Source organism: Quercus lobata, chromosome 8 (genome assembly GCF_001633185.2).
Source record: "Quercus lobata isolate SW786 chromosome 8, ValleyOak3.0 Primary Assembly, whole genome shotgun sequence".
NCBI classification, from domain to species: Eukaryota; Viridiplantae; Streptophyta; class Magnoliopsida; order Fagales; family Fagaceae; genus Quercus; species Quercus lobata.
The window spans coordinates 58,644,506-58,656,513 of record NC_044911.1 but is presented as its reverse complement, the minus strand read 5'-3'; the positions used below and the strand labels follow the sequence as shown (position 1 = coordinate 58,656,513).

General features: G+C 33.3%; 1 protein-coding gene across 1 annotated transcript; it reads right to left on the bottom strand.

Moving 5' to 3' along the window:
- Window positions 1-279: 279 nt before the first annotated feature.
- On the bottom strand, window positions 280-11,335 carry LOC115957138. Its single transcript, XM_031075362.1, has 2 exons — window positions 10,742-11,335; window positions 280-822 (listed from the first exon to the last, which is right to left on the bottom strand). The coding sequence occupies exons 1-2, from the start codon at window positions 11,333-11,335 to the stop codon at window positions 280-282; spliced, it is 1,137 nt and encodes a 378-aa protein (XP_030931222.1).
- Window positions 11,336-12,008: the final 673 nt, after the last annotated feature.

Here is a 12,008-nt window from a genome sequence, read left to right as displayed (position 1 = left end):
GCGTTCTGCCGAGGACCATGGTGTCCTCGGACGGGTATATGGCCTCCGATGGGCCACTGGCCCAACAATCCTGAACCCATTCTGAATCCTATGGGCCTATTAATCGAACGATCCCCACAAGTTTGATAGTTACAACTTACAACAATGGAATATAGAATTCAAACTATAATTCCCCTTATTAAAAAAAAATGTGAGTAATGATGATAAATTATTAGTTTCATGATTGTATGAGATTATTAAGGTTTAAACTTATCCTAAGTACGGGATTTGTAAAGATCTCTATATATAAAATATAAAAGGACTAAGACAATTGACACTAAACTTCTCGAGCAAAGCAATGCTGGATATAGTAGACATAGGCTTCACTACGAAGTCATCCATCACAATATAAGTCACCACCCCTTTCACATAGCCACCCTCATTATCGGAAGATGCCTCTTTTGCCAAAGCAATATATGGTATTTCAGTGTTCATATAGCAATTGCAATTTGGACAAGCGGCACGTGGATCATCAGCCACATTTCTGTGAAAACTTGGGCACATGTAAAACTTTTTTCGGATCATAGTTTCATCAGCCGAAAGCAAGAGAGGGAGATCAGAAGCACTGAGAGGAATTTTGGGCTTCAGTATGGCGTCCTTGCTCTGGTTTGGCTGCAAGTAAGTCTCGCTGAGAGTTTCTACGCTCTCATACAAATTTCCTAGGGAACCCACCATGCTATTCTTGGTCAGTAGACGAACTACAGTTCCAACTAGCAGAGAAAGAAGGTAAGAAAGGAAGTCTACAAAGTCCTTTCCAGCTTCTGCAAATAAGACTTTGTTTCCCTTTGTGTCAATTAGGAGCTTCAAACTCACTTAGAGCATTAGCATTGGAAAATTCCAATGCTATTCTATTTTACCATTCTAAAACACCACTTTATCAATATACCATACCATTTTACAATTCCTCTACATCCCAAAACTCTATTTTTATTAAAATATTATTTTTAACCCATTTTTTATTATTTCTTCCCAACCGTTCAGCTTATTTTCCTGGGCTTTTCAACAGCCATTTTTATTCCTCTCTCCCAGCACCGATTCAACACACAACACACACCCATTATACAACGATCAACCTATCCAAACCCATCATCACACCCACACACACACAAACACAAACATCAAACCAGCAACAAAGCCACGCATAAACATCAAACCAGCAACAAAGCCACGCACAAACACAAACCAGCAACAAAGCCAAGCCACGCACAAACAAACACAAACCCATTCAAAAATCGGGCCACCGATCAAAAACCCAGGCCAGGCCACCGATCCACGCCGCCGATCAACAAATCCACACCGCTGATTTGAAACCCAAGCCACCGATCAAAAACCGAAGCAAACCCATTAAAAAAAAAATCATCACCGGAGCAAACCCATTCAAACCCATTCAAAAAACATCATCACCGGAGTAAACCCATTCAAACCCATTCAAATAAAATCATTACCAGAGCAAACCCATTCAAAAAAACATCATCACCGGAGCCACCGGAGCAAACCCATCCAATAAAATCATCACCAAAGCCATCGGAGAAAATCCATTCAAAAAAATGAGAGAGATGAGAGAGCAGAGATGAGAGAGAAGATGGAGAGCAGAGATGAGAGAGCAAACCCATTCAAAAAACATCATCACCGGAGCCACCGGAGCAAACCCATTCCAAAAAAAACATCACTTGAGCCATCGGACCAAATCCATTAAAAAAAATGAGAGAGATGAGAGCGCAGAAATGAGAGAGAAGACGGAGAGCAGAGACGAGAGAGAGAGGGGCACAGACAAAATGAAAGAAATGAGAGACAGAGGAGAGAGAGTAGAGATAAAATACTATTTTTTTTTATACAATTCTGCTACAGTGCAATTCTAAAGATAGAATTGCACTGTAGCAAGTATTGTAAAAAATTTACAATACTTGCCTTTACCATTTTCTGATGTAGATGGTTTTAAGCTTATAAATGCTGTATTTCCTTTAGATATAGCATTAGCATTTTCCAATGCTAATGCTCTTAGGAGGATGCCATTGCTATTAAAACTGATCGAAATTAGTGGCTGTGCTTATAAGGACATGTAGATCTATTCTATATATAATATGGGTGTGGAAGAGAGGCTTTTATACATAGGGAAGAGAAAGAGTCGAAATAGATCGAGTATTGCAGCATGCATACCAATGTTGGATTTCCCATGAAAGTATTTAATGTTTTATTGGGCCAATTAAGGCCATGCCTAACAGAAAAGAAACGAAATGGAATTACTTAGCCAACTTTTTTTTTGGAAAAGTATGCTACTAGCTGGAAAATGATTGTTGTTGTCAGAATGTTTAGGGTTTTTAGGATAACTCGAGATTCAAAAATTCAATCAATTCATTGAGAAGCGAAAAATGGTCATATTCATTTGAAATGAATCCCTTTCACGATTTAGATAAAATAATACTACAGAAGAGTTGGTTGGACTTTGCAACATCATCACCATGCATATTAGAATTCCTGAATTCCCACTTAAATTAAATATAATGATTGACAATTTTTACTTTTATGTCAAATTTTGAAAAAATCTTGTGAGGATATTATTTATTAAATTATGCAAATTATTCATTCTTAATTTTTTTTTTAAATTTTAGAAAAAAATAGTTTGTTACTTATCTTAAATTAATTTCTTTATTTTGATAAAATAAATTTAAATCATGTTTATTTTCTTAAAATAAGTTTTGAAAATTGAGTTAATACAAAAATATATTGATAATGAATTTTTTTTAAAAAAATAATAAAAATTTTCAATTGAAATTTATATTTAAACTAATATTATATTTTAATAATAAATATTTGGAATAGATTTCCAAACCACCAAAAAAAATCTAAAAAAGAAGAAGCCAAACTAGATTAAAATCAAAACAAGCTGGCAAGAGAGGCAGCAATTGGTGGGGGAGGCATTTATCAATGGTGGTGCTTAAGATTGGCGGTGTAGCTTCAAATCGGCGGTGTGGCTTCAAATTGTAGCTAAGATCGGCGGTGTGGCTTTAAACATGGTTGAGATCAATGGTACGACTTCAAAATGTGGCTGAGATTGGTTCAAACCATGGCTTTGTGTGAGAGAGAGAGAGAGAGAGAGAGAGAGAGAGAGAGAGAGAGAGAGAGAATTAAAAAATAATAAAAATTTTTAGCATGTTGTAAAAATATTTGAGATTTGGCACATCTTATAAGGCAAGAATTTTGGTGTTTGGTGTGCCAAAACTCTAAGCAAACTAAAAATATATATATATATATATATATATATATAAAATCACATTTATGATATGTGTCAATAATAGCATTGTAGAGACTGATGAGTAATCATTCAAAATTTTCTCTCTCTTGATGACTATAGGGAACTTGGGGATTAATTAAGAGCAATGTTAGGGACAAAAAAAAAAATATCTCACAACTGTTGCCATAATCCACCACATGGTGAGTTATAAGTAGTGGAAGTATGAACCCACCATTTGACCTTCATCATTCATAGCTCGCCAAGTAGCGAGTTGTAATGAAATTTATTAAATTTTTTGTGTTTCTAGTATTTTCCTTTAATTAATAATATTCAAACATTCTCTCACCTTAATATCTCCACCGAAACAACAAAAAAGAAAGCATAAAAAAAGAATAAATAAAAAAATATTTAATTAAAATGATAAAATAATAAAATATATGATGTGTATTGTAAAGTTGTGTATTAAAATAAATAAAATAATGTTTTGTTGTGTCAAAATAACTTTTTAAATTAATTTTTTTTTTATAACATGGCTCTAAGAAAAAGCTGAAGCAAACGAGAGCTATTTCGCTGTTGCAAGAGATACACAGTGACAAAGAGAGCTTCAATGAATCACTCAAAAAGTCCACCAATCAATCCCTTGTCAAGATCGTCATTTTGTTTGGATTATGGTTTATTTGAGATCTGCTATTTTGCGAAAACTGAAAATATTTTGTTAAAAGTACTGTAAAAAAAGGTAAAAATTAATTAAAATAGTACAGTGAGACCCATGAATAGTACAAAAAAGTGCAATGAGACCTATAAATAATAGTAAAAATAAGCTGAATAGTAAAATAAGCTAACTTTTTAATTTGGAGCCAAACATACACTTGGCCTCCATTTGGATACCAATGAAAAATGAAAATTATTTCACTATTTAGCTTATTTATGTTATTATTTATACATCTTACTGTACTATTTCAGTTAACTTTTATTTTTATCTATAATACTTTCAACAATAAATTTTCAGTTTCAGCAAAATAAGCAGTATCCAAACATACCCTTAATGGAGTAATCCGATGTGGTTTTTTGAAACAGATGTCAGTCATTTGTTGGGTAAAAAACACCAGAATGAATGCTGAGTTGGTAATACTAAAGCATACTTTGTATATATATATATATATATTCACATTCACATTGCTAAATTGTAAGCCATCCCATCTAATCAACATAAAATCTTTACCTTTACTCCTCATAATTGACGGCATATGGTCAAGAATAATAGGACCTAAAGGCAATTATGTTGTTTTGTTGTGGCCTACATAGTTATAGACCCTTGATATAGATAGATGAATAAGTCTAGTGCCACAACTCACCCATGTGGTGAGTTGTGGCTAGTGGAGGGGTGTCCCCACATGATGGTACAACCAGCCACAACTCGCCAATTGAGCGAATTGTGGCACAAGTTGTGCACAAGTTATGGCACTAGATTTGTTCTAGATAGATAGATAACATTTGATTGAAAATCAAAAACCCTACCTGTCTTATTATGTCATGGTCCACTGTAAAAAGAAACCGTATTGCTTTCTCTCTCATTTTCTTTGAATTGTGTGTGAATTATTGCTAGCTAGTAGCCATATCTCATATTTGCCCATTTGCTTTTTCATTTCCCGAATTTCATTTCCCCTCAAAAGCCTTCTTCCTTACTTGTCATGTTTCTTGTTAGGTCATATGTGTTTCACATGTTAGGAACATATGTCACTATTTTATGTAATTGGCTAATACTTTGACAAAATGTACTTTACTTGTAATTGGGTAGATCTAGGATGTGTTTGATGCTTCAAGAAACCTTGTTTCAAGTTCAAATGTTAAAATCATACAAGTCTGTCTAAAATTCAAGTGTGAAAAATGCTGTTTATTAAAACTCGACAGTTAGCATCTATCGAGTTTTAAAGAGCTGTTCCAGTTTGCGGCTCAACAGCAGTTCGACAGATAGGGTATCTGTCGAGATTTATGAAATTCAGAATTTTTGGTTTGTTTTTCATCCCATTTGTGATTGGATGTTTGAACTTTTTTTCTCACAACTCTAGACATATAAAAAGATTATTTTAAAGGCCGTCAAAGGTGACACAAGTTGCACAAGTGTTGAGCAAAATTTGTTAAAGCAAATTGTGACAGGAGACAAAATTTGGCCCAGTTCATCTTTCGTGAGAAGAAGTTGCTGTGTTTGTACACAGTAAGGTTTTGTGACCAAGCATCTTCTTAATTTTCATCGTTTAGATGAGCTGAAGAATTTTGTAGCCAACAACCTTCTCTAGTTGGTGATTGAAGTCACGTACTGGGATCCGCGCAATTGGTTAGTCACGTATTAGGAGTTGTACATTATAAAGAGAGATTGTCACTACAGAATAAGTCTAATTAGGTATTCAACTGTAGGTTGGTATAAGGTATTGAGATTCATTTTCTTGTAACCGTTTGTTTTGATAATAGTGGATTCTCGGGAGTAGTGACCTTAAAATTACCCGGTGGAGTTTTACAACGTAGGTTTTCTCAATTCGTAAATAAATCACCGTATTAATTTATTTTCCTCTGTATACTTAGTTTAATTGGTGATTTGTTTGTGCTACCACGCGTTTGCATGTTAATTTGATTAATTAATAAACTTGGCTAATTAATCAATTAATTTATCATATGGGGTTAATACGTTTTTGGCCTATCACTTCTATTTGCAATAAGAACCCAAGGTTACGTACTGGCTACCACCTTTCTTTTTCTTTTTCTTTTCATAACCTTATATGTTTTTTTTAAAAAAATAATATTTTTAACTATATAATTTAAGAACTTAAATTTTTTTTAGTACTTAGGTGAGAAATTTGGACTTTTAATATTTAAAACTTCATAAATTAAAACTAAACCTTATCATTTTAAAAAGTACAATTTAAACTCTTGACGTTTTAAAAAAAAAAAAAAAATTTATAAGTGATGTTAATTAAGATACTATAAATTTGATATATAAATTTTATAAATTCACCAATAATTAAAAAAAAATTCGAACATATCCAACCATCACATACATCACATCAGTTTACTAACTTTGGGTGTCACACCATCTTCTCAAAAAAAAAAAAAAAACTTTGGGTGTCACACCTATAAGATCGAAAATAAGATCTAATAAGTACAATTTTAGTCTAATTTATGTCCAATTTAGATCTTGGAACAAAGATCCAGAATCCATGGTCTTTAGAAATTGGAGCTAGAGATCTATCTTTCTGCCCTTTTTTTTATAAGAGTGAGAGGTCTAATGCTATTGATGGTGCATGTCTCTTACCTAATACGAAATCATGGGGTGCCCTTCTAGACTATCATATTCATGGAGAACGCGCGAGCTAATAAGATGTTGCCTTCTTAGTTCTTATGTTAGATTATCCTGGAAACTCAATCTTATTTAACTGAGTTAGGTCCACGGTGCACCTCGCTAAGAGTTTAAACGCTCTCATACAAATTGCCCAGGGAACCCACCATGCTATTCTTGGTCAGTAGACGAATTACAGTTCCAACTGGCAGAGAAAGAAGGTTAAAAAGGAAGTCTAAAAGTCCTTTCCAGCTTCTGCAAATAGGACTTTGTTTCCCTCTGTGTCAATTAGGAGCTTCAAGCTCACTTTGGAGGATGCCATTGCTAATAACACTGATTGAAATTAGTGGCTGTGCTTTTAAGAACAGTAGCTAGCTCCATATATAATATGGCTGGAGAAAGAGTCGAAAGAGAGTTTTGTATTGCTGCATGCATGCCAATGTTGGCTTTCCCGTGAAAGTATTTAATGTTTTTGCTTTTGGGGGCCAATTATGGCCATGCCTAACGGGAAAGAGTGACTAGAATTACTTAGCCAACCTTTTTTTTGGAATAGTATACTACTAGCTGGAAGATGATTGTTGGTGACTCGGTGTCAGAATATTTAAGCTAACTACTCGAGATTCTAAAATTCAACCAATTCACTGATAAGTGGAAAACGGTCATATCTATTTGAAATGAATATTTCACAATTTAGATAAAATATTACCACAATTGAGTTGGTTTTTACACTGTTTAGGGTTTTTGGGTAACTCGAGTCAATCAGTTCATTGATAACTTAGTGGAAAATCATCCTATCCACTTTAAATGGATCAATTTACATGATTTAAATTAAATATTACAATTGCGTTAGTTTGAGTTTACAACATCATCACTACTTACACAAATATTAGTTGCTGCACCTATCCACTTGAATTGGTTTGAGTTTACGACATCAACCTATCCACTTGGTCATGTGCATTGCACATGATCCTTAAACATATGTCCATTTTTTTTTTTTTTTTTTGTTGCTGCCACGTACCTTCTTATATAGCAAATTCTTTCCTTAGTAACTAACATTATTTTTTATCTATTAAAAAATAGAATTTTGTTTTAATATTTAAAACATTGATGACGTAGTAAAAACAAAAGAGTAAAATCCAATATTACCCATTTATAACAAAAAATTTAAGATGAATAATAACATTATGAGAGAGAGAGATGGCTTAAGGTGTCATGAGAATCAAGATATATGTTAGGACATATGTGATTCACTTGTTAGAAACACATGCCACTATTTTATGTAATTGGTTTATCTTTTGACAAAACGCATTTTACTAGTATTTGGGTAGATTTAGGATGTGTTTAAATACTTCAAGAAACCATATTTCAAGATCAAGTGTTGAAGCCTTCAAGTCTGTCCAAGAAAACTAGCTGAAAGTGTAGAGTTACTAAAGCTCGACCGCTAGTTCGACAGCTAGCACGTGTCGAGGTTTAAGAAGTTGTTTCAACCCCGTGGCTCGACAGCTAGCTAGATAGATGCTGTCGAGATTTACAAAAACAAAATTTCTAATCTATTTTTCTTGGGATCCGTAGATGTGTCTTTGGTTCTTTTTTTCTCCTAACCCTAGACATATAAAAGGATTGTTTTAAGGGCCGTCAAACAGTTCACAAATTGCACAAGCATTGAGCAAACTCTGTTCAAGTAAATTGTGACCGGAGACGAAGTTCTTGCTCTAGTTCATCTCTTTCTCTTGAAGAAATTGCTGTGTATGTGCATCGTAGGGTTTTGTGACCAAGCATCTTCTTGATTTTCATCGTGTGGATGAACTGAAAAACTTTGCAGCCAACAACCTTCTTAGTTGGTGATTGAAGTCGCGTATTAGGATCCGTGCAATTGGTTAATCACGTACTTGGGAGCCGTGCATCGAAAGGAGGAACTGTTACTACAAAACAAGTTCAATTGGATATTGGGGTAAATGTTCAACTGTAGGTTGGTAAGGTACTTGAGATTTCTTTACTTGTAACTGCTTGTTGTGATAATAGTGGAGTTTCGGGAGTTGTGACCTGAAAATCATTCGGTGGGATTTTTGCCGTTAGGTTTTCCCCATTTGTAAACAAATCATCGTGTTATTTATTTTATACTACATAATTAGTTTTTTGGTGATTTGTTTGTGCTATCACGCATTTGCATATTAATTAACTTAATCAATTCACTTGGTTAAATTAATTGGTTAATTCATTATAAGAGGTCAATACGATTTTGGCCTATCAATATATATTAATTTCATAACCACACTAGTGATGCTTGCTCCACGTAAAAAAAATTTACTAGTATCCATATACTTTCCTAATCTCTTTTGGTTAGACAATAGAACATCGATATCCATTATCTCTTTTGGTTAAAAACGAGAGTTTAACCCATAGTCTGTGTGTATATATATATATATATATATATATATTTGATAGGTATAGTATATTTTTAATGTTTCACAAATTTAAAGGTATAATATATAAGGTTGACACAATATAATTTGAGACCTATTGTACTAATTTTAATTGATCTATTTTCTTATATTTAAATATCATTAATTTTTTCTAAGAATATTATAGTTTAAGTGTTTAATTAGTACTTTTTGATGTTTTCAACAAAAAAATCTAAGATTCTAATATTCTCTCTTCTACTATTATAATTGAGTTAACATGACGAAATTGAGTACTAAATAATAAAATACAATTTATCATTGAAGACTATGCATATATATCATGGAAATATATTCAAGATGAAGTTTTTTTTTTTTTTAGAAAATGAGAAAACTTTCAATTGAAATTTATATAAAATCTAATAGTAAAATTTCATTAAAAAAACATGGATTAATTTAAATGGAAATTGGAATTAATTTATAAATGTTTTTGTAAGTGAGATTTATTTTTATGGAAAAACATGTGATAAAAAATTAGAGATAAAATGACACTTGATACAAAATTTAAACATTTTTAATCTAAAAACACTTGATATCAAATACTAATAAGAGTAGAATTAGAAGAACACTTGGAACAAAATAATAGGAATATAATTATATAACTAAAATCTAATATAATTTTTTAGTTAGTTACAACTTAAAAATATTTTACTTGCAAGGGGTTTTTTTAACTTCCAGAGCTGATCTTATCGATAATTGTAGTAGTAAGTGTAAATTATTTTTTTAAAATAATATATTTTAGACACGATTTGAATATGTTGATCAAGATCATTCCCGAATGGCTTTCAAAATTGCATTTTTTCTTTAAAAGAAAAAATAGAGCAACATTTTTCACCAAAAGAAGTTGAGCAAATAAATTGGCTATAACAAACACAAGGGGAAGAGAGAGGAGCAAGAACATTGTCCATTACATTGCCAAACAAAATTCGACATTAAGATCATTTCTGCAACAAAACAAAACTACAAAAATTTGGCAATCCCACAGAATCGAGAAATTGATATTTAATTCTCCATCTTGACTTCCTTTCTCAACATCGGGAGGAAAACATCAGTCAGAACACTATTCGAATGCAAAGAAGTCTTGAGCAGTTTCAAACCCTAAAAATAAACCAGATGAACAAGCAAAATAGTTATTATATAAAGTAAGAAAAGTGACACCTTCACAATAAGGGATTTCAGTCTGTTTGTTATGAGTGAGTGGATCAAGACGAAAGAGAGTATATACGACAATATGTTTTTAAGTAAGAATGGTAGGTTTTGAACAATTTTGCCCAAAAGACATAGCAATATACAATATCAAAGCAACAAAAAATGAGAATTGACACACAAATCATGTGTACGTAACAGGTAGAATTAATGATCTTTTGTTAATTAAGTTTTTTGACATCTTGAAATAATGATGCACATCAATACCAAATTTGTCTATTCCATTGTTATTATTTTTTTTTGGCAAATAATTTGAGATGCAAAATTGAACAAGAAAAACTCCATTCCTAATATTTTGACTGAGAAAAAATGTCAATGCCCATGCCATAATTTTATTTTTATATCACTGTTAGTACCCTCATTCTCAATTATAAAGAGCGTGTTATAATTTTCAACAATGGAAAGAACATAATTATTACGTAAAAAGAATGGGTACTGTGATAAAAATTTAAGAAAAGAATGATTATAACATACCACATCCATGCTCAAATTGACCACGTTTTCCTCAAGAGACCCTATGTCCTTGACATTAAACTTGTTAAGCATAGTGCCGATAGACGCAATCGAGGACAACGGTTTCACCTCTAGATCATCCATCACCATGTACGTAACCAACTCTTTCACGTACCCTCCCTCTAGTATTGATGTGTCTACAATTTCAGCGTGGTAGTTCATAGGATTCCAGCATGAAGGACAGACTAAAATTTTATCGTTAGACACGTACCTGTGACTATTACCACACATAGAGAATTTCCTTGGTGTTGATAATTCCACGTTTGGCAAGTGGAGAAAGTCTGAACAACCACGAGGGACATAAACTTTGGGCTTCAGGAGAGTGTCTTTGATAAAATTTGGTTGGAGGTAAGCATCACCAAAATTTGGAATGCTCTGGTAAATGTTTTGGAAGCTGCCCAATACTTCTCGATTAAGAAGTGGAACGAGAGTTCCGACCGGCAGGGTGAGAAAGTTAAAGAGGAAGTCGATGAATTCCTTGCCTGCTTCGGCGAAGAGAACTCGGTTACTCCTCTTGTCTATGAAGAGCTTCAAGCTCACTTTGGAAGGTGCCATAGCTGTTTGCGTTTTCACTGATTATGGAAATTTGATGTGGCTGTGTTGATAAGGGCAATGACACATCACACATGGGGAAGAGGAATGGTCAAAATAATGGAAAATTGGGTAAAGTTCATTGAGATGAATGTGTAGGAAGGCAGCAACTAGGGGTCCATGTCTTGTTCCCTTTTATTTTTACTTGAATATAAGACACATAATATTTATTTGATCTTTAAATGTTACATGTCTTATATTTAAATCAAAATGTGAGGAAATTGAAAAATTCAATAAGAGAGGATTTTATTGCAATGCAATAGATGTAAGCTTTCTAATATGAACTATTGCTTTATTTTCCTTTTGACAAAGAGAAAAGAGTATTTCTGGTGCCACACCATTGGCCACAACTCGCCTAGCTATGTGGCGAGTTGTGGTTGGTGGAAGCACTCGGTGACTGTTATTGTCTATAAATAGTTTCAGGCTTACAGCCATGTTTGGTATATGTGAAGGGTTATGGAACTTTCAATGGATTGTCTATATTGTTTAGTGGCTTCTTTGGCTTGGCTGTTACCTTTTTTTATGGAATTCAGTCTGGGAGGTGCCTACTTTAGCTACCCTTTTCATTGGCACTCGTGATTCACGAACTTGCCTGGGCAACTGGAACGGTAAAATAATCATTTGCTGCATGCATGGA